We start from the raw sequence: 18667 nt of genomic DNA, 5'->3' as shown, positions 1-18667 counted from the left end.
AGCTGTTTGCTGTCTTGAATACTAGACTTAGATGACCAGTAAGCAGAGTGTTTTGTTTTTCAGAATTTGCTTTGGCATGGAGAAAGAGGAAGGGATGTTAAGATTAAATCATTATTTAGTATAGAAAGTTAACATTATCTGATTTTTGTCTTCCATTATTATTAGCAAAAGGTTTTAATTGTGATTGTTTGCCCCAGGTCTAAGCAGACCAAGATCTGTTGATTGAAACCTTGAACCGTGGGCACCTGTTTAATGATTTACAGTGAAAAGGTAAATCTGACACCTTTACCACTCTCATCTCACTTAACCTCAATTAATATAACATACCTATTGCCATATTGCTGTCTCATTCGGCACTGCAGAAAGGAATGTTTTCTGTGCTTCTTCCTTCCCCTCTAACTAAGGATTCAGTGTATGTCTGTCATTTAGTTCTTCAAAAACTGAAGCTGGACGACTTAATTACTTTGGTGTGCCTGTTACTTTCACACAGCCTGGAACAGCTGGATTGTTACATGGCTTCCTTGAAAAATCTCTGCAAAAGTCTCAGAGTTTTAGTTGCAGCAGCTCACAAAACTTCTGAAATTCAGTTAGCCTTCTCATAATGTGTGAAGCTTTAAGAACTCATAGAATTCTTCTGTCAGCCAGAGGACAAAGTAGTATCTCCAAGAGTCACAGGCTGCACTAGGAAGCCTTCATGTTACTCAGATGAGAACACACAGCTGTTCTCAGAAACTAATTATTTTTTTTAGGAGTGGAAGTCTTTAGCAGGAGTTTGCTTACTGCTGTAGACAGAACTTGGGCACTTCATATATTTCTGGCAATGTAGCTGATATGATCATAACTATAAAAATATAATTACAGGTTTCCTGTGTACGTCCAAAATGAGTGAATAATGTTGGAAATGGAGACTTGTAATATGAGTGGTGAGCAATTAAAATTTGTATTTGGGGACCAAAAGCCCACATATTATTACACTCTTGTCTATATTATCTGCCAGATAAATAACAAAAGCATGCTAAACATGCAGTGAATTACTGCATCCATTTGATTTGTCAGATTCCACAGGGGAGAAGATTCCTCAAGAGATTATATATCAGGATATTCTAGACAATTATCTTGGCCTCTGCCATACTCTGAATGATTTCTGTAAAAACAGTTTTTAGTCTAAGGAGAAAATTTTCCCATATGTGGAGGCCATACATTAGCCTCACATGCTTTGTCAGCCTCTTCTCTTGGGACTTTATCTGGCATTTTGGAAAGCAGCCTTTTCCTGCATACACTGATGACCAGTCTGCAACTCGCTCTGCACAGAAAGCTGCAGCTGCTAATGTACTCCAGCTAGGAGGGAAAGGGAGTAGGTAAACACATTCTTACATCAGATACTGTATCAGAGCAGGTTCCTGGCATTTGAGGAGTCATCTCAGTGCCTAGCAACAATGTCACGTTTAGGTGCATAATACTATCAACACACAAAAGCAATAACATGGGGGTTAAACACCCTCTAAAACGCAGAAAATGTGCAAATGAAGTGAAAGTGGAAATATTTTCATATATATGTATGTAGTGCAAAGGAGATTGTCTGAACTATGGCAGAATGGAAGTCAATGCACAGCTGGGTTCTCCTGCTGAGAGCACAGCTCTTTTTTAGCCTTAAAATGTAATAGAGCATCATCCCTGAAGCTCTACGGCAGAGGTGTAGAGCAGCAAAGGGAACTGGGAGAAGAGGGAAAGAAATGGCACTCCATAGAGTTGAGGTGTTCTGTTAGGAGAAAGGTCAAAATCTCTGTAAAACTCGTCTTTTCACTCAATGCTTTGGGCTGGATGATACAGTTTTTATTTCAGAAACATTCACTGAGGTTGACCATAATGCCCATCTATACTCCTTGAACATGACCAAACACTGATCTAGCCACTTGCAGCTTTTCATAATTGTATTAACTTCTTAGAAGTGTTTGGATGAGTCCAGCAACTCTGGCTATGTTTTAACTCAGTGTTTTGCATGTGTAACTACGTTTCTGCAGTTTCAATTGGAGAGACTCTTCACTCCTTTGGGGATCTTGTTGGTCCTGAATAGCTTGTGTTATCCAGCCCACGTGTAGCTGCAATTCCTTTCCGGGTGAGCAATCACAAGATATAGGCAGAAATTTGGAATGTACCTTGAGGAAAGGCTGTTTGTGAAGATAAGTGCTTATTGGTAGAAATAAATTAATGAGCTGCAAAAACCCAGCAGTATAAACTTCAGAAATGGAGTGAGGTATCTACATGAATATATACATGTATATGTACTCACTATGGGAAGTACAGCATTTAGCCAGTGCATTAAGGGTACATAAATAGAAATACACTACTTTTTAGCTTTTGTGTGACATATAAAATGATTTAATCAGTAAACTGAGACCAACCTGCAAAGCTTTGTTGAATATAATATTATGCAATGCTCTTAATGAATTAACAGAGGTATTCAGAAGTAAGTATCAGTTTTGCTTCAGTTAGTGCCAAATTTTTATTTATGACTGATTGTTTTGAAATGTGCTTTGAAGTCTCATAAAGCAGGGAATTAGGGAAGTTGAACATATTGCAACTAAAGATGCGGCTACTTTTGCTTTTGGCAGCTCTGTGTGTACCAGAATCAATTCTGAAGAAATTTGGTGATGTATTTGATTTTTTGAACGCAGCAAAGATTTTTGAGTAATTATATTGGGAGTAAAACTGCCTTGGCTTCACAAGCTTTCATTAGTTTGATTATCAAATTATTGTTCTGCCAACAAGCACCTTCACTTACTCATTTCCACGGGGACATGGATTAATGCTGACCAATGAGAAGATCTCCCATTTAACCTGAATACAAGACAGTATCAACTGACAAGCAGATTTTTGCTGCTTATTAAGAAACATTCATGATCCCCAGTCTTGTCTTGGGTCACGGGTGTCTCGGGAACTTGATCTGTAATGATCTACTACTTAGATTCACTGCATAAAGGAAAGCAGAACAGGTTTATTGTCAGCAAGTTTCACTTCAGACTACTTCACTCATCAATCTCAAAATGAAAATCAGAAATTTTCTTCCAGTAGAACAAAAGGGTTAATTTCTTCTTTACAGAATTGGAAGAGTAATTGCAAAGAAAACTATAGAAGGAAACTAATGCAAACTTTAAATATATTTGGCACCACTGTTTAAATTAAATTTTCATAGGCAACCTTGAACGTTTTTCTCAGCTTCTTTAGCTGGATGCCAGCTCCCCTTCACCTCTCCTCCAAGGTGCTGTCCTCTGGAAGGGAATAAGCTTTGAATTGAGCCACAGTCGGCCAAACTCCCTCTACACTCCCTCAGCTAATACCTGAAAAATTCATTATATACTTCATGAATTTAATCTTAAAATTCATTAAGATTAAATGAGTCTTTAAAACAGAGCCTAGACTCTCATCTTCTTTCTTCCTTGTTAATTAATCTTACTGAAGCATGTTATATTGGTTTGGAGGCTTATGGGAATGAGAGGTTGTTTTCAGTTGTTTACATCTGCCTTTGAAATGCACTGACTCTCTGCTCTGCTGATTTGCTCACTAGGCTCATGCCTAGCTCAAAAAGTTAAGTGAATGACTGCTTAATCCTCCGTTCCCAGATAGTTTGTCTTACATGGCTATGTTCTTCGTGGCCTCAATACAGCTTTTATGTCATAGAGGATGTTTTCTACAGCACATTTTCTGTAATTTCTCGGTGGAAGTTACAATGTGAAGTTTCCATGATAACCACCTGAGGCGTATCAGGTGTCGAGATGACTGATGTAAGTTTTGAACCATGTCAGTTTGTCCCTGTAACTAGCTTTTGAGCTTTGAGTTTTGCAGTGTGTCCTTGTGCAAGCGTTAATCTGCTTGCTGGGGAAAAGAAGTCCCGAGGGTAGAGCTCTGATTCTGATAAGCAGAGAAGCTGGCTGTGAAAGTTTTACTTCCTGTTTTCTGGGCGTGTAAAAGGGCAACTGCAGCTGCCAAACTTCCAGAACACCTGGGTAACTGTCAGAAAGAGACACAAAATTAGCAATGCAGATTTATTTAAGCAGTCTTACTTTGTTGAGAATTCTGTACAGCGGATAGGTCCATTTCCTCCTAAGCTGTAATTATGTAAATACTGCAAGAGTAAATATATTTTGCGTTTGGGCTGTTAAAAATTCTTTCCTTTCCTTGAACTCTTAATACTGGCACTGTACTGAAAGTGAATGTATTCTTAGAATTACATAGCCTACGTAAGTAAATCTTTCTACTTCTGGCGGCAGCAATTATTAACTATTAAAAAGGAATTTTCATCTCTTGAGAGATTCCTCAACTTCAAGATTCCATATGTTTGAAATTCTGTCTTCAGAATATAAGCTGAGTATGCAGAAGTCTTTTGCTGTTTTTTTGCTCAGGGATGAATTTCATACACAAAAGGTGGGTTATATTTGCTGTATTATTATTTTTGTTTCCTTCTTGTTATATATGCTCTGGACTCCATCAGATAGGTGCTGGTATTTCTCTGCCATTGGAAGATAATCTTGCATTTTGAAATTTTGGTGAAAATGCTCGTCTGCGTGTTGAATTTCAACAAAGAAGAAAGGCAAAAAACCTTTTGGAATGGCAATTTTCTTTCTCAATCAACTGTAATTTAACACCATCATAAAATAGTCTTGGATGGGTTATTGCTGACCCTTAATATCGCTTTGTTAGACAGACCTGTTTTATTCTTTTAGTTTGGCCATCTTAGTGCTATGTAGTGTGGATGCTGCCTTCTTGCAGCACACACCTTAGCATGCACAGTAAATTAAAACTCATCTGGTAATAGAACATGGAGCAGAGATTCTGTTTCTGTTTTTCTCTCCTTTCAGAAAAATTCTTGCTTTGTTCCTGACTTCCCTTTTGCCCTGGAGTTCCTCCAGACAGTTCCAGGTCAAAGTGTTTTTTGATCTCAAGAGGTTCATTGCCAGCCCGGGCTCTAAAAAACAGGGTCAGGTACTCTTTGAAGGAAGCCGGGTCAGGCTTCCTTCTCTTCATTCTTCCTGTGAATCACATTGTACTTTGACAAACCATCTCGGCTTCACTTAAATCCCATTCTGTTCTCACATAGCCTAGCCCAACCTTTTGCAGGCAGAACTTGACTGTCTGTCAGTGAGATTCTACAGAGGTAGATTTCCACATTAGTGTTTTATTTTCTTATTGCTTTTGGTGACATTAACTACAGGTATTTTTGCTTTACTTCCTTGAGGAAAATGATTAAGCTGGAAGGGAGACTGGGAGGGGAAAGTTTTGTTATCAGTCCAATCTAATTATTTATGCACTAGCGCACTTTGTAACCGAGAACTGATAAAAATAGGCTTTTGATTTTTGTTGAACAAAAAATGGCATGAAGGATGAATTAAAACACTTTTTATTCTCCAAATAGAATCAGCACAGGAAAAAAAATGGGGAGTTGTTCCTAGGAAACCCAGGAGACTTTGCAAGGTTTTGAAGTAAAGTGTCTTTTTTCATAAGTAGCTTCACCACAGCTTCATACAGAGTCACTAATAGTGCTGTGGTTTTCCTGTAAAAGTGCTTTTGGATACACTGGCATTACAATATTCATGAGAGTATGATTCCTTCTCAAGCTTCTTGGCTTACTGGCAAAATGGACATCCCTGTCTTTGCTATAGCTAGCTTTCCTGATCCCTGACTTTGAGGGGGTACGTGGCCAAGTCCCTGGTCTTTGAAGTGCAAAGAGGAATATCCATTGGCTCTTCTGAGTGAAGAGGTTGTTTTTGCGCCAATTCCCTTAAGGGTCTGTGAGGCTTTTGGAATTCTGTCCCCAGGTGTGTCTGGACATGGGGCACAGGAAGCAGCAGATGGAAGCTTGTCTTGTTCTCCAATACTCCTAAATTTCTACCCTTTTTGAAGATTGCTGTGAAATTTGTATTTCTTAGTTTCTCTATATTTTTTAAAAAAGATACCACTGATTTTATTCCTCCCATTATAAAAGGATTTCTTTCCACCTAAGATGGGACCATGTTTCATCTGGAATTAAAGAATAGGGGTGGGAGGGATTGGTACTACCTTAGAAAAAACAACAAAAATCTAACTTTTATTGCATAAATTTTATATGGAATTTTATTATAGCAATGAATAGAGAATGCAACAATTAAGCCTATTCAGCAAATTCATTGTGTTTTCTTTCCATAGGATTGGACACTATATTGAGAAGTGTTGAACAGAAAACGAAACCATGCCTCTCTGTTTCTGTAAACAACCAAGATAATTCTGTAAGACATAATGGCAGCTCTTACAAATATCGTTGTCTTTGCCTGGGTCTTTATATTAACTCTTTGGAATAATATCCAGCTGACTGTGGAAAATGAATTTATTGCAAACTATTCAAGCAGTTTGCTAACTAGTGTTCCGAAAAACATTTTAGTCCATACTCGTGTATTAGATTTATCACATAATAGAATCTCTGAACTTAGTATCTTTGATTTTATGTCTCTTTCTGACCTTCAGGTATTGAATATTTCTCATAATCTAATTACAGAGCTTGACTTGAATGTCTTTATGTTCAATCAAGATTTAGAATACTTAGATTTCTCTCATAACAACATTTTGAAAGTTTACTGTCAAACTGTTGCAAGTCTTAGACATTTAGATCTTTCTTTCAATGAATTTACTGCCTTGCCAATCTGTCAGGAATTTGGGACCATGTTTCATCTGGAGTACCTAGGATTAAGTGCCAAAATGATACAGAAGTCAGACTTCAGATACATCACACATTTGCAGCTGCACACCGTCTTCCTAACCTTACAAGACTTTTCTAGGTATGAACCTCAGAGTCTGACAGCCTTAAATACAAGAAGCCTTCACATAGTTTTTTCAGCAAACCAAAACTTCAGTTTTTTTCTCTTGTATGATGGAATGAGCACTTCAGAAAATTTAAAAATAACTAACATGAGATATACCTTGAGCTACAAAGATTTTCCTTCTCCTTCTTTAAAGTTTCTGAAAAAAATCAAGACATCAGCTCTGATGCTTGACAACGTGGATTTACAATGGGGTATCATTTTTCAAATTTTCCTACTTATTTGGTATTCACCTGTGGAGTATTGGACTGTGAAAAATTTAACTTTTCGAGGATCAGTGGGGAAGCTGACGGAATACGAATATTTATTCTTATTAAGCTTTCAGGAAAAATCAGTCTATTGGAGTGGCTCCATGAAAGCACTAACTTTGGAGCATGCTCGTAATAAGGTTTATTATTTCAACCAGGGGATTCTATACAGACAGTTTTCGGAGATGAATATTGAAAATTTAACAATATATGATGCATGTATGCCACACATGCTTTGCCCCAAGAGAACAAGCTCATTTCAGTATTTAAATTTCTCCCACAATGCCCTGACAGATGAATTGTTCCAGAATTGTGTCACTCTGACAGATTTGAAATCACTTGTTTTGCATAGAAATAAATTTGAAAGCCTTTCCAAGGTGAGCTTCATGACCAGCTATATGAAATCACTGAAATATTTGGACATGAGCAGCAACCTGCTGCATCATGATGGAGCTGAGGAGCGCTGCCAATGGGCCGACTCACTAGCAGAGCTGGACTTATCCTACAACCAGCTGACAGAGTCTGTGTTTGAGTGCTTGCCAGTCAATATCAAAATCCTCGCTCTACAGTACAACCAGATCGCCAGTGTCCCCAAGGGGATTGGCGAGCTGAAGTCCTTGAGAGAGCTGAATCTTGCTTCGAACCGCCTAACTGACCTGCCTGGGTGCAGTGGCTTTCCTGCTCTGGCAGCCCTGAACGTTGAGATGAATTCAATCCTCACACCGTCTGCCGACTTCTTCCAGAGCTGTCAAGGGGTAGGGGCGCTACAAGCAGGGCACAATCCGTTCAAGTGCTCCTGTGAACTGCGAGCCTTCATCCGCCTGGAGAAGCAGTCCGGGGGGAAGCTGTCGGGCTGGCCGGAGGCCTACGAATGCCGGTACCCGGAAGACTTGCGAGGAATGCAGCTGAGGGACTTTCACATGAGCGAACTGTCTTGCAACACCACCCTCTTGCTGGTGACAGCTCTGCTGCTGACACTGGTGCTGGTGGCCGTTGTGGCCTTTCTGTGCATCTACTTTGATGCGCTGTGGTACGTGCGGATGATATGGCAGTGGACGCAGACGAAGCGGAGGGCTTGGCACAGCTCCCCAGAAGAGCAGGAAAGTGTTCTGCAGTTTCATGCTTTCATTTCGTACAGCGAACGTGACTCTTTGTGGGTGAAGAACGAGCTGATCCCAAACTTGGAGAAGGGGGAGGGCTGTGTGCAGCTGTGCCAGCACGAGAGGAACTTCATGCCGGGCAAAAGCATTGTGGAGAATATTATCAACTGCATAGAGAAGAGCTACAAGTCGATCTTTGTGCTGTCTCCGAACTTTGTGCAGAGCGAGTGGTGTCACTATGAGCTGTACTTTGCCCATCACAAGCTCTTCAGTGAGAGTTCCAATAGCTTAATCCTCATTTTACTGGAGCCGATCCCTCCGTACGTCATTCCTGCTAGGTATCACAAGCTGAAGGCTCTCATGGCCAAGAGAACCTACCTGGAGTGGCCAAAGGAGAGGAGCAAGCATGCCCTTTTCTGGGCTAACTTGAGGGCAGCTATTAGCGTTAACCTACCACTGTCTTTTGAAGCAAATGAGGAATAGAGAGTGGTGTTATTTTTACTAGTAATATAAGTCAGTGTATGAATAATCAATTATATTACAGTAAATTGTGTTAATCAGATTTTTATATTTTTGAAATATATTTTGCAGGTTGATTACATTCTAGCAGAATTTAATTGTTATATATACAGAAATTGCTATTGCTTTTTTAGTGGTCTAATTATTGCATCATAAATCTTCTCTACTTGTCCATCATCAAAAAGAAAGGGAGAAAAAATGTTCGTAGAGATTGCAGTTATTTTTATAGACTTGAGTTGCATTTATTTTGGTGTTTTCCTCTTAATTCTAGACATATTTGAAAATAACTAAAGTACTGATTTGTTGAATGTTATCAAGGTTGTAAAGTCTTGCATTTAATCTATGTTCTGTCTGAGATATTGTGGGGTAAGATGATAGGGATCTACTTGTGTTTAATTACAAAATACAAGCAAACAAGGAAATGCCTCCTGTGTAAATCCATTTCTGTAAATTTGTATAATAGATGACAAGAATACAATATTCTGAAACCTTCAGACGTCACTGGAACTTGTTAGAAGTCTGTACTAAGGTGGAAGGATTTGTTCAAAGTCCCATGAACTCAGTGGAGTTTTCCCTTAATCTCAGACAGAAGCTTTCTGAGCTGAAGGTTGGAGCCATTACGCCCTGTTTAACATCCTGGTTACTTTGCTGTACCTAACTTAACATTCCAACTTCCCTAGATTTACCTAGTAAGTCATGATTTCATGAAATTCGCTATTGATTATCTTAAAAATATTAATTAATATCTCAACTTGTGAAAAATTTTATAATATTACAGTATTGCTTCAATGAGCATGTCAAGCTATATTGGCTTGCTTGTTTTCCCTGTTTCATAAAAGGTAGTTATATATTTTCATAAAATATCTATTTTTTTATTATAGCCTCTCTCAGCTCTACATGGACAAAGAGAAAAGAGATCCCCTCAGTCTATTTAGTTACCGTTTCACTATGAAAATTTCCCTCAGTTGCACCACTGTAATTTTTATTATACTATATATTGTATTTCTTTCCCTCTGCAGCAGCTAATAATTAGTCTACATTGTATGACATAATGTAGTTTTGCAGATATTTAGAGAATATGTATTATATGATAATATTACAGGAAAGCCCCTTTTCTGTATAGAACACTGGTAATACTGCAAATGCACAGTAGGAGACAGAGCTTGCACAACCAGTGAGAAAGGATTGCATCACCAGAACTGTCACTGAATTAGCTCATTTATCCAGTATTTAAATTCAGAAGCTTCATGTTTTGGGGTGAATCCCCTTTTATCTCCAGATTTTCACTGAACTCTAATATCTTGCCCTTTTATCAGCAGGCGCTGAGAGTCATCATGCCAGCCGGAGAATTTTCATTAGCAAATAATCTCTGCTAAAGTCAAACTAATTAAACTAACGATATTTGTTGATAGGAAAGATTTATCATTTGCTACACTTGGATTTAATTTTATAATCTAATAAACCTCTCATTTTTTATCTGTTATTAGATTTACTGGTGTCATTTCACTGAAGATAAGTTGTGTAATTATGGTTAGCACTTAATGGAAATGCAAAGCCTGATCATAGCTGTGAGCAGCATTCAAAGTGAGCAAGCAAGTAGCAGGATGTGCTCCTTAACGCTTGCAAATGTGGTTGACCAGACACCTCCCAGGCATGTACGCAGCAGATGAAGGAGCAGGCAGAGAGCCAAGTGACAGCGTCCCGATCTTCAGGGGTGCTGAGAAACCCCTGCAGTTTAGCCAGATACCTCAGCCGGCTGGCAGTGCCTGGCTCTGAACATACAGCCTTAGAAAGGATGGCTGAAGACCTCTATTAAGTCTTACTTCAAGACAAATGTAAATTAGCTGCCGGCTTCTGTAGTGGCATGTGGTGAAGGTCTCCCCCTTGCCAAGGCCAGTGCCAGGTTCTGTTAGTGCACCTTAAAAAGGGCTGCTGAAATGCCAGCTCTTCGGGGGCAGCTGTGGGGGAGGCACGCTTGAAAAGTGGGTTGCTTGTGATTAGGGGCAGGTGTTTGAAGACGCAGTGGAGCTCAGGCCTCAGGGGAGTTTGTCAGGGAGGTTTTACTCTGCTTCGCGGGAGGCTGCTGCTTCGCGGCAACCTAGCGTGCTGGCAGCAAGCTGCAGACCTCATGTTCCCCTCAGCTGGTTACCACCACCGGCAAGGCATTTTCCACAAAAGCGGGGATGTTAAATCTGGGACTGCAGCCTGAATTCGCAGCTGGAACTGCTGCTTTTCCTTCTTAACAGTTTTTTCGCAACAGCACAGAGTTGCACTGGATAAAGATTCTTAACTCCTATAGTGTTACTGCATTACCTGCTATTAAGCAGTTGCCTGGCTAAACTTTAGTGGCTGCTTTATTTCAGCTATGGCCAAAGTTTTATGCAAGGTTTGAAAAGCCTTGAAAAGCTCTACAGCTGCTAGATTGTTAGGAATTAATCAGTAATACAGGGGAATGACTTAGGTTAGAAATTTGTAGCCTTTACCTCTGCAGGACTCCTCTGATCTTTACATTAAACAGCCGAGAACACTGCCAAAAATAACTGTTCCTCTATTTCCTAAAAGACTTTAGTCCTCCCACCCCCCACCCTGATTTAAAGAGTCTGAGTGTGATTAGCATTAATACTTATTGGAAATGTTACAATGAACAAGTACTCTGTCTGGTTTAACAGCTGTAAAGAGAGGAAGTAAAACTTCTCCAGCTAGGCTGTCCAATCTCTGCACATGGCATACAGTCTACAAATTGTTTTTTATGTGTTAACTAATGTATGGTAGTAATGTAATTATGTGTGTAATGCATGGGCCTTTGAAGATTTCTTCATATTTAAGACTGCTCTGAAACTTAAGCTGTAGGTAGTTATGAAAGAAATAATTTGGTTCAGTGAGTCTGCTAGGTATGTTACTTTAGAATATTAACTCCCAAATATCCCATTATAGCCTTCCTACCTCAAAAATCTCCCTTGCACTTGCCAAGTGTGTTAGTCATTTACGTATGGTAGTGTACCCTACAGCCACTTAAAATACACTTCTAATTTCCTTTGAGAAAGCAAATGTATTTTGTTTATTAGTTTAGCACCTGACGATGTCTCTCATCACTTTTCTGTTTGAACTTTAGCTTTTTTTTCCCTGAAAATGTTTCTGTTCAGGGGGTACAAAAAGTTTTTTTTTTTGGGGGGGGTGTCAAATATAGCCTTTTTTTAATTTTTTGTGCTTACTAAAAAATAACAGTAAAGATACAAAGTCCAATCTTGAATCCTTTAGCAGATTTCTGTGTGTGGTATGATTGGACTCGATGATAGAAGGTAAGACAGAGGTTAACAGCTTCATTTCTTAAAATTTTCTTAAATAACAATCTTGCAAGCGTCCTTTTTGTTGGTTCCTCAGAATAAGGCTGACACCCAGTGGCCGATTTAATTGCTGTCCAGTCCTACTGCATAGACTGACGGGAGCAGATTCTGCTTTGCTACCAAACGTGCTCTTACGAACTAAACTGCATGCTGTGAACACGAAGTCTTGCCTTATAAAGTTCCTTATTCTTGAGAGAGTCATCAAAATCTACAGGACACTGATTTCTCACATTTTATTAGCTGTTTGCAAGACTTTTTATTCCTATGTTCTCATTTCTGCTGAACCTGCTTTCACTTCTGCACTTCACTGAGATGTAGAATAGGTGCTCACTGTATTGATTTGCGGGGCCTTGGGCAGCAATACACCGATATCACCATGTAATCACCTCAGCAAGGAAGGGGAGTAATTGTGAATCTATACTAGATGTTTAGTGAATTCTTTGTTTCTTTCTTCAAAATTTGTTTTAAAATATTAGAGTATAGCTGTAACATACTACTTTGAAAATGTGCGATTTCAGTTTCTGAATGTTATGCAAAACATTGTTTTCAAGGTCTACAATCCTCTTTATCCACTTTGGAGATGTGGTATTGACATTACTGTCCTTCAAATAAACTTGCTTTCTCCCTAATTGGGTACGTAAAGTTTATCCGAAACAGACCATGAACTTTGCTTGGCCCTCTAACCAAAAAGCAGAAGGGTGTCGAGGCTCCCAGATCATGATGACTCCACACTTCTTTGTGGTAACATGGTCACAGATTCTCTGATCTTATCAACCCAGCACTGACTTTTGCATTATCGGATTGGAGCAGCTTGCACTGGTAATAGGTGTTGTCTTTTCTATATTTTTGGATAACTGTTCCCTCTAGATGAAACATAACTAGTCTCCTCAGTTTTTCTTTCAGTCTTGTTTCTCAGTCTTTCTTCGTTGTCTGTAGGCAGTGCTCTAAATTGCAGAATGTTTAAAAATAGAGACCCCGAAGAAAAGAGTACTGTGCACAGCTACTTCAGACTAGAACCATTAATCTTAGACAGGACTGGCAGTAATAGATAAATTACTGAAAGAAAGAACAGAGGTGAGAAAGTTAAGGCATATGGTAACAGTTAGAGAATGACAAATATGCAGAATCATGCAGGAAATGATTTTTCATTAGTAAAAAACCTGATGTGATGGAAACCTGGAAAACTTCAGAGAAAATGGAAGTGTGGTCTCAAAAATCTCTTGTTAATTGGAAAATGCATTTCAGTTGAGACAGATTTGGCTAGCAATGTGTTTAACATCCATGAACCTGGATCTGGAGTAGGTTCCTTCAGCAAAACCTGAGGCTATGTGCTGGGCACCTCAAGACCTTCTGGAGCTTTATGAGGGGGGGTCAAAACTTCTAGCCAGCATTTGGCATCACTGTAGTTTCTAAAAAGACTAAATGCTAAATTCTATGCTAAGTTCTAAGACTAAATTCTAAATGCACTCAGCTCTCTGCCAAAAAATGATCTCAGTGCTTTCTGCCAGGAACCTTGGAAAGACAGACAGAGTTGCGATCCGCTCGCAGCCTCCTCCATCCTGTCCCCCTCGCCCCCAAGGCAAACATCTGGCAATCTGACTGTCCAGGCAGGGTCTGCCTTTAAGTGTGCTTTTGCGTTTGAGAATGTGCTGCTGCAAGTTGTTAGGCACAATGTTGGCAACGAAACGATCTTTCTTTGTATTTGTTAGGATAAATGTACTGACCTGATAAGGCATGCTGACATGTGCCTTACCGTTAACAAATGAGAGTCTTAGAGGCACATGGGACTTCTAACACCAGAAGTGAGTATCTCTGTTTTAGTGAATTTTTCACATTTGAGCATCTTCTAATGCTTTAAGCTTTGGGATGGTTTATATTTAGGGTTTGTGATCTTGTCAACTGAATGGCAAAATGCCCCAAAATCTAAAACATCCTTCAGCAGGATCAACAAAAAGTTGTCAGAGGATTGGAAAACCTACGCAGAGGAAACGCTTGGTTAGCTTACTGGGGAGTCACTGTAGTTCTTGTCTATACAACTGTATCTACTTGCTTTACATTGTTAAAGCCAAAGTCTCCAGGATTACAACAGAATCTCTGTCTCCAGACAATAAAACAAATGACACCTTCTCTTATGAAATATCGTACACAATTGTCCTCTGATTTTGTCACAGTTCCTGTTTCAGCAACACCAAAAAATGCCTCGTGATTGACATGGAAGATGTTAGAGATCTGAAGCATGGTTGAGTAGAAAGTAGCTTCTTTTTAAAAATCTTGTTTGAACTTATTAGCATTTTATTCAGATTTTTTTTAAGACCGACACAAAAACAAACAGAAAGTCAGTCTACTTTATTACCTGAGACAGCATGTCTTTCATGGGTAAAGAAAAAGGCATCCTTCAGTCATGTTTCCAAATCACAGAATCACACAGAATCAGAGAAGGGCTGAGGTTGGAAGGGACCTCTGGAGATCACCTAGTCCAACCCCTGCTCAGGCGGCGTCACCTAGAGCACGTTGTGCAGGATCATGTCCAGGCAGGTTTTAAATGTCTCCAGAGAAGGAGACACCACAACCTCTCTGGACAACCTGGTCCAAATAACCATCCCTCAGCAAAAGCCGGGCCCATGGCTTTTCCCCGGCCCGGGAGTGCCAGGGCCGGCGGTGGGGCTGGCCGTGTGGGGCGGCTGAGGCCACACGGCCCACGGCAGCACCCCAGGACCTGCTGCCTGCGCCTGCAGATTACCGCCAGCAAAGCGGGCGCCCTGGCACGCGGGCCGGGGAAAGGCCACGGGAACGAGCCCGGCTAACGAATGCAGGCCCAGGCAGTGGCTTTGTGGGCGATAAAAAAGTTAATGCAGATGTTTGAGAACAGGGAGGACCCAGGTGTTGCGAGAAATGAGGCATGCAGAGAGGAGTCTGTTGGCCGTCTTTTCTAGGCTCTAGTATCAACTGAATATTGAATTAAATTCAGCAATGCTAGATGTTTTACTCTGCTGTTTCATGCTGATCTTTTAACCTCTTACTAGGCTCTCCAGATTAGGAATTAAAATTTTAAATACATTTTTTTAACATTACATTACATTAACATTAACATTTTAAATACATTTTTTAAACTAAAGACTTGAACAATGTTGTTGTTTATAATTGGTATGATTTTACACACTTCCTTCTTTGCTGACCACAGTTTGATTTTGCAGTACATGACAACATGACCACAAACAATATTCTGATGGTTTTATTAACAAGTATAATACATATGTATTGTATTCTAAATATAGAATGAGGACTGTACAGTACAAATTTATGTTCACAGTTTGACATGACAAAATGTCATTACTGAATTCCCATTGGACTACCAAAGTAGAAACAGTGAAAGTACATTAAACATTCACATTTTTAGTAAGAAAGATTACCAAAATGTCTCTTATTTGCAAGTTATAGTAATGCACGCTAGAAACCTTTAATTACCCAGTCTTATTAGCTTATAAAATATATTACATTTTATTAAAAAAATTCTGCATAGTTTATACAAGTATTAAAGTAAATATAACATTCCTGCTATACTTGCAGGTGAGAGATGCTAAGCAGAAAGATTATTTTTGACCCTCTAACATTTAAAGTACATAAATAGCGGAAAAGTGCTAATATCTGTAAAATATAACAAAAACTGATGTAGCCCTCAAGATATGTAAAATGCTTTGTAATTTTTATAGAAAGGATTTGCATTCATCTACATGTTGCTAACCTTGACAGAGACAGAACCCCAAGCAATGTATTTAGACAATCTGTGGCATTAGAAATATCACTGCAGAATGGCAGTGTATATTTAAATAAAACCACACATGATACTACCTGTTCAGCTTCATAGAATTGTCTTAGAAATTAGTTTCTAATGGTTTATAATCAAATGGTTTTAACAGACACATTTTAGTAAAACATAATCTGTTACACACTGCACAGTGCAAAACTGCTACTAAAAAACAATTTTTCTTTTTTAAATATACACTTTCTGGAGGATTAGTTTTGTGTATCTTTACATCTGAACTGGCTTCTCTTAAGATCAAAGAGGGAAAGACTGGCTATTTTTAGGTATTTCTTTAGTTTTACACATTTAAAAATTTCAAGACACCCCTCAATTGAAGTTTGCAAAAATGAGTCAATCACCCACTTAAGATGTAAATTCACATTTTCAACTACAATATGAAAACATACTTTTGATGTTTTCTGACATCCCATTAAAGCACACCGCAGACACAAGCAAAAAATCCTATAAACAAGGCATTTACATATTGAATAATCTCAAATTTTGATACTAAATATTTAAATTCATTTTGTCCTAAATGACAAGGCACATGGCTAGAGATAAAATTTATTGCAACTCCACTGTATTTGCCTATACCAGTGTCATAAATATTTTCAAGAAAAAGGAACACAGCAAGTACTCTAAATTTAATTATCCAGAGTAACTCTTAGTTGCAAAGAGTTACAAAGATCTGCTGTTATGGTACTTGATTCTAGATTTCTAGTTAAAAAAATGACAATACTTAAAGAAAGCTCTAAAAGAGAAAGAGCATGTGAAACATATGTTGCTTAAGCATCCCACGTTTTGTGTGTTTAAATTTGTTAAGCTAAAAACCAGGATCAGTTGTGTGTAACCTGCTTATCTGTGTAAATCTCCTCTGTTTTTCCCCCCAGGAATATAACAGAACTGCTTTCATCCTTGGATACCAACTATCTCTCCGCTCCAGAGTGATGCTATAAAAGCTCCACACAGCCCTATCAGTGACATGTCTACATTTACAGAACTATGATTAACATCTACAGCTTAATAAAGACAACTTATTTGACTCTGCATGATATTGACAGCATTAAAAATAAAAATTATCCAACAAAAAAAAATTCCCATTCTAAGACAGTTGCTCATTTATTTAATTCTCTTTCCTGGAAGTTTATCAATATTAATATCAAACCAGCCAATCAAGAAAAGATCAAATGATTTTCCAGGTTTTTCAATATCATAAATCAGCAGGTTAGGTTCAGTTACAAGAACATAAATGTGGTGCAACTTCACTTGATCCTGGTGAAGTCACTAGGATTTACAGTGGTATAACAGTGCACATAGACATTTGTCATAAAAGCTTTGCAGAGACTCGAAAAACTGCTTTGCAAATTCCCATTTGCCCCTTTGTGGAGCACAACTAAAGGGTCAACCTATTCCTAAAACAAAATTACCAGTTCCATGTGTCCATATACAAGAATTTGAACAATACTTTGTACTTTACGGCAACCCCTGAATGAACGTTACTCTCCAAGCAGCGCAGATCCCACCTTTCTCTGCTTTTATGGGCCAGCGGATGTCAGCAGAACGGCTGGTAAACTATACCGCCAAGGTAGCAAAAATGAAAAGGGTCTTCCTGCTCCAGCTCTTGCATCTGCAAGGTTATTTCAGTTTACTACAGGATTTAGCAGCTGAGCACACCTCTTCCACAGGGCCCCAGCATATCTGCCTGCAGATGGACACTCCAGCTGCCTCCTCTGGCAGAGGTTTGTGACACTCCCCTCCTCCCTTTTTCCAGTATTTTTTTTTCCAATAAAAAGGAAAATCTGACTATGACATGTTTAAATTTGCAGGGAATGGTGTTTACCTGATGTAGGGAGAAGAACAAAACCTCAATGTGCACAAGAGCTTACACAAATACATCCTGTTTCTTTGTAGTGCCACCAAAACTGCCAGCTAATGAAGACAGAAACCTTCCTTTCTGAGGGGCTCCAAAGGCCAGAACATCTCTAAGGTCAATTGCGGGTTGCTTCAATTCAGTTTATTTGTGTTTTATCTGGTTAGTTGTGTTTGTTAATTGACCTGGGAGTTAAGACTTGCTGATGTGACAAGTTGATGCAATAGACACTCCCACAGGAAAGCTCAGTCCACCACTGAGAGACTAACAGGGCTACAAATCAGAGTTATCTAGTGGGTTGTTTGGTACACGCTTTTTTCTTTACCCAAAACAGATACATGACTTATCATCAGAAGCTTTGTATTTGATGCCTTCTTGTCATAAAAATATTATGAATTAATAGTTTTAAGTATTGTAGTGTTATTAAAGTGGCACTTGCAACAATACAGTTCAGAGCATTTTTGACATGACAACTACTACGTCTGAGGTACAGCAAAGATAAAAAAAATTTTAGAGGAGAGGAAATGTATGGGAGTGATTATGGAGGGATAGTCTATATCCCTGAAACGAGGTGTGGTAGGTTTCTATGAATATCATTTAATGCCATGTTACGGGAGAGTACCGTGTGTGTTCCATCCATACAGCTGCACAACAAACAGACACACAGTGTCACACAAGGTCTTCATTTAACAAATCCACCAGGGCATTATGCAGTAAAAACAGGGTTATATACTATACTATAATACAGAGGACAGATGAGATATAGGTTTAGCCATACAACTCTATGCACAGACCAATTTCTGCTGATTTTTCTTCTTGACTAGGGTAAACTATGTTATGAATCAAACATTCTTTCTGTAAAGTTTATATTGATTAGATCAAATTTTACAGTATTATTCACTGTTCAGGCACAGGGTATTTCTGAATCAGGTGTCT

General features: G+C 38.9%; 1 protein-coding gene across 1 annotated transcript; it reads left to right on the top strand.

Moving 5' to 3' along the window:
- The first annotated feature begins 223 nt into the window (after positions 1–223).
- LOC134139834 (toll-like receptor 1) lies at positions 224–8679 on the top strand. The gene is made up of 2 exons (XM_062574601.1): positions 224–270; positions 6181–8679. The coding sequence occupies exon 2, from the start codon at positions 6271–6273 to the stop codon at positions 8677–8679; it is 2409 nt and encodes an 802-aa protein (XP_062430585.1). The 5' UTR covers positions 224–270; positions 6181–6270.
- Positions 8680–18667: the final 9988 nt, after the last annotated feature.

The sequence above is a fragment of the Rhea pennata genome, chromosome 4 (genome assembly GCF_028389875.1).
Source record: "Rhea pennata isolate bPtePen1 chromosome 4, bPtePen1.pri, whole genome shotgun sequence".
Taxonomy (NCBI): domain Eukaryota; kingdom Metazoa; phylum Chordata; class Aves; order Rheiformes; family Rheidae; genus Rhea; species Rhea pennata.
Note: the sequence above shows the minus strand (reverse complement) of the source record. Positions and strands in the feature narration are given on the sequence as shown.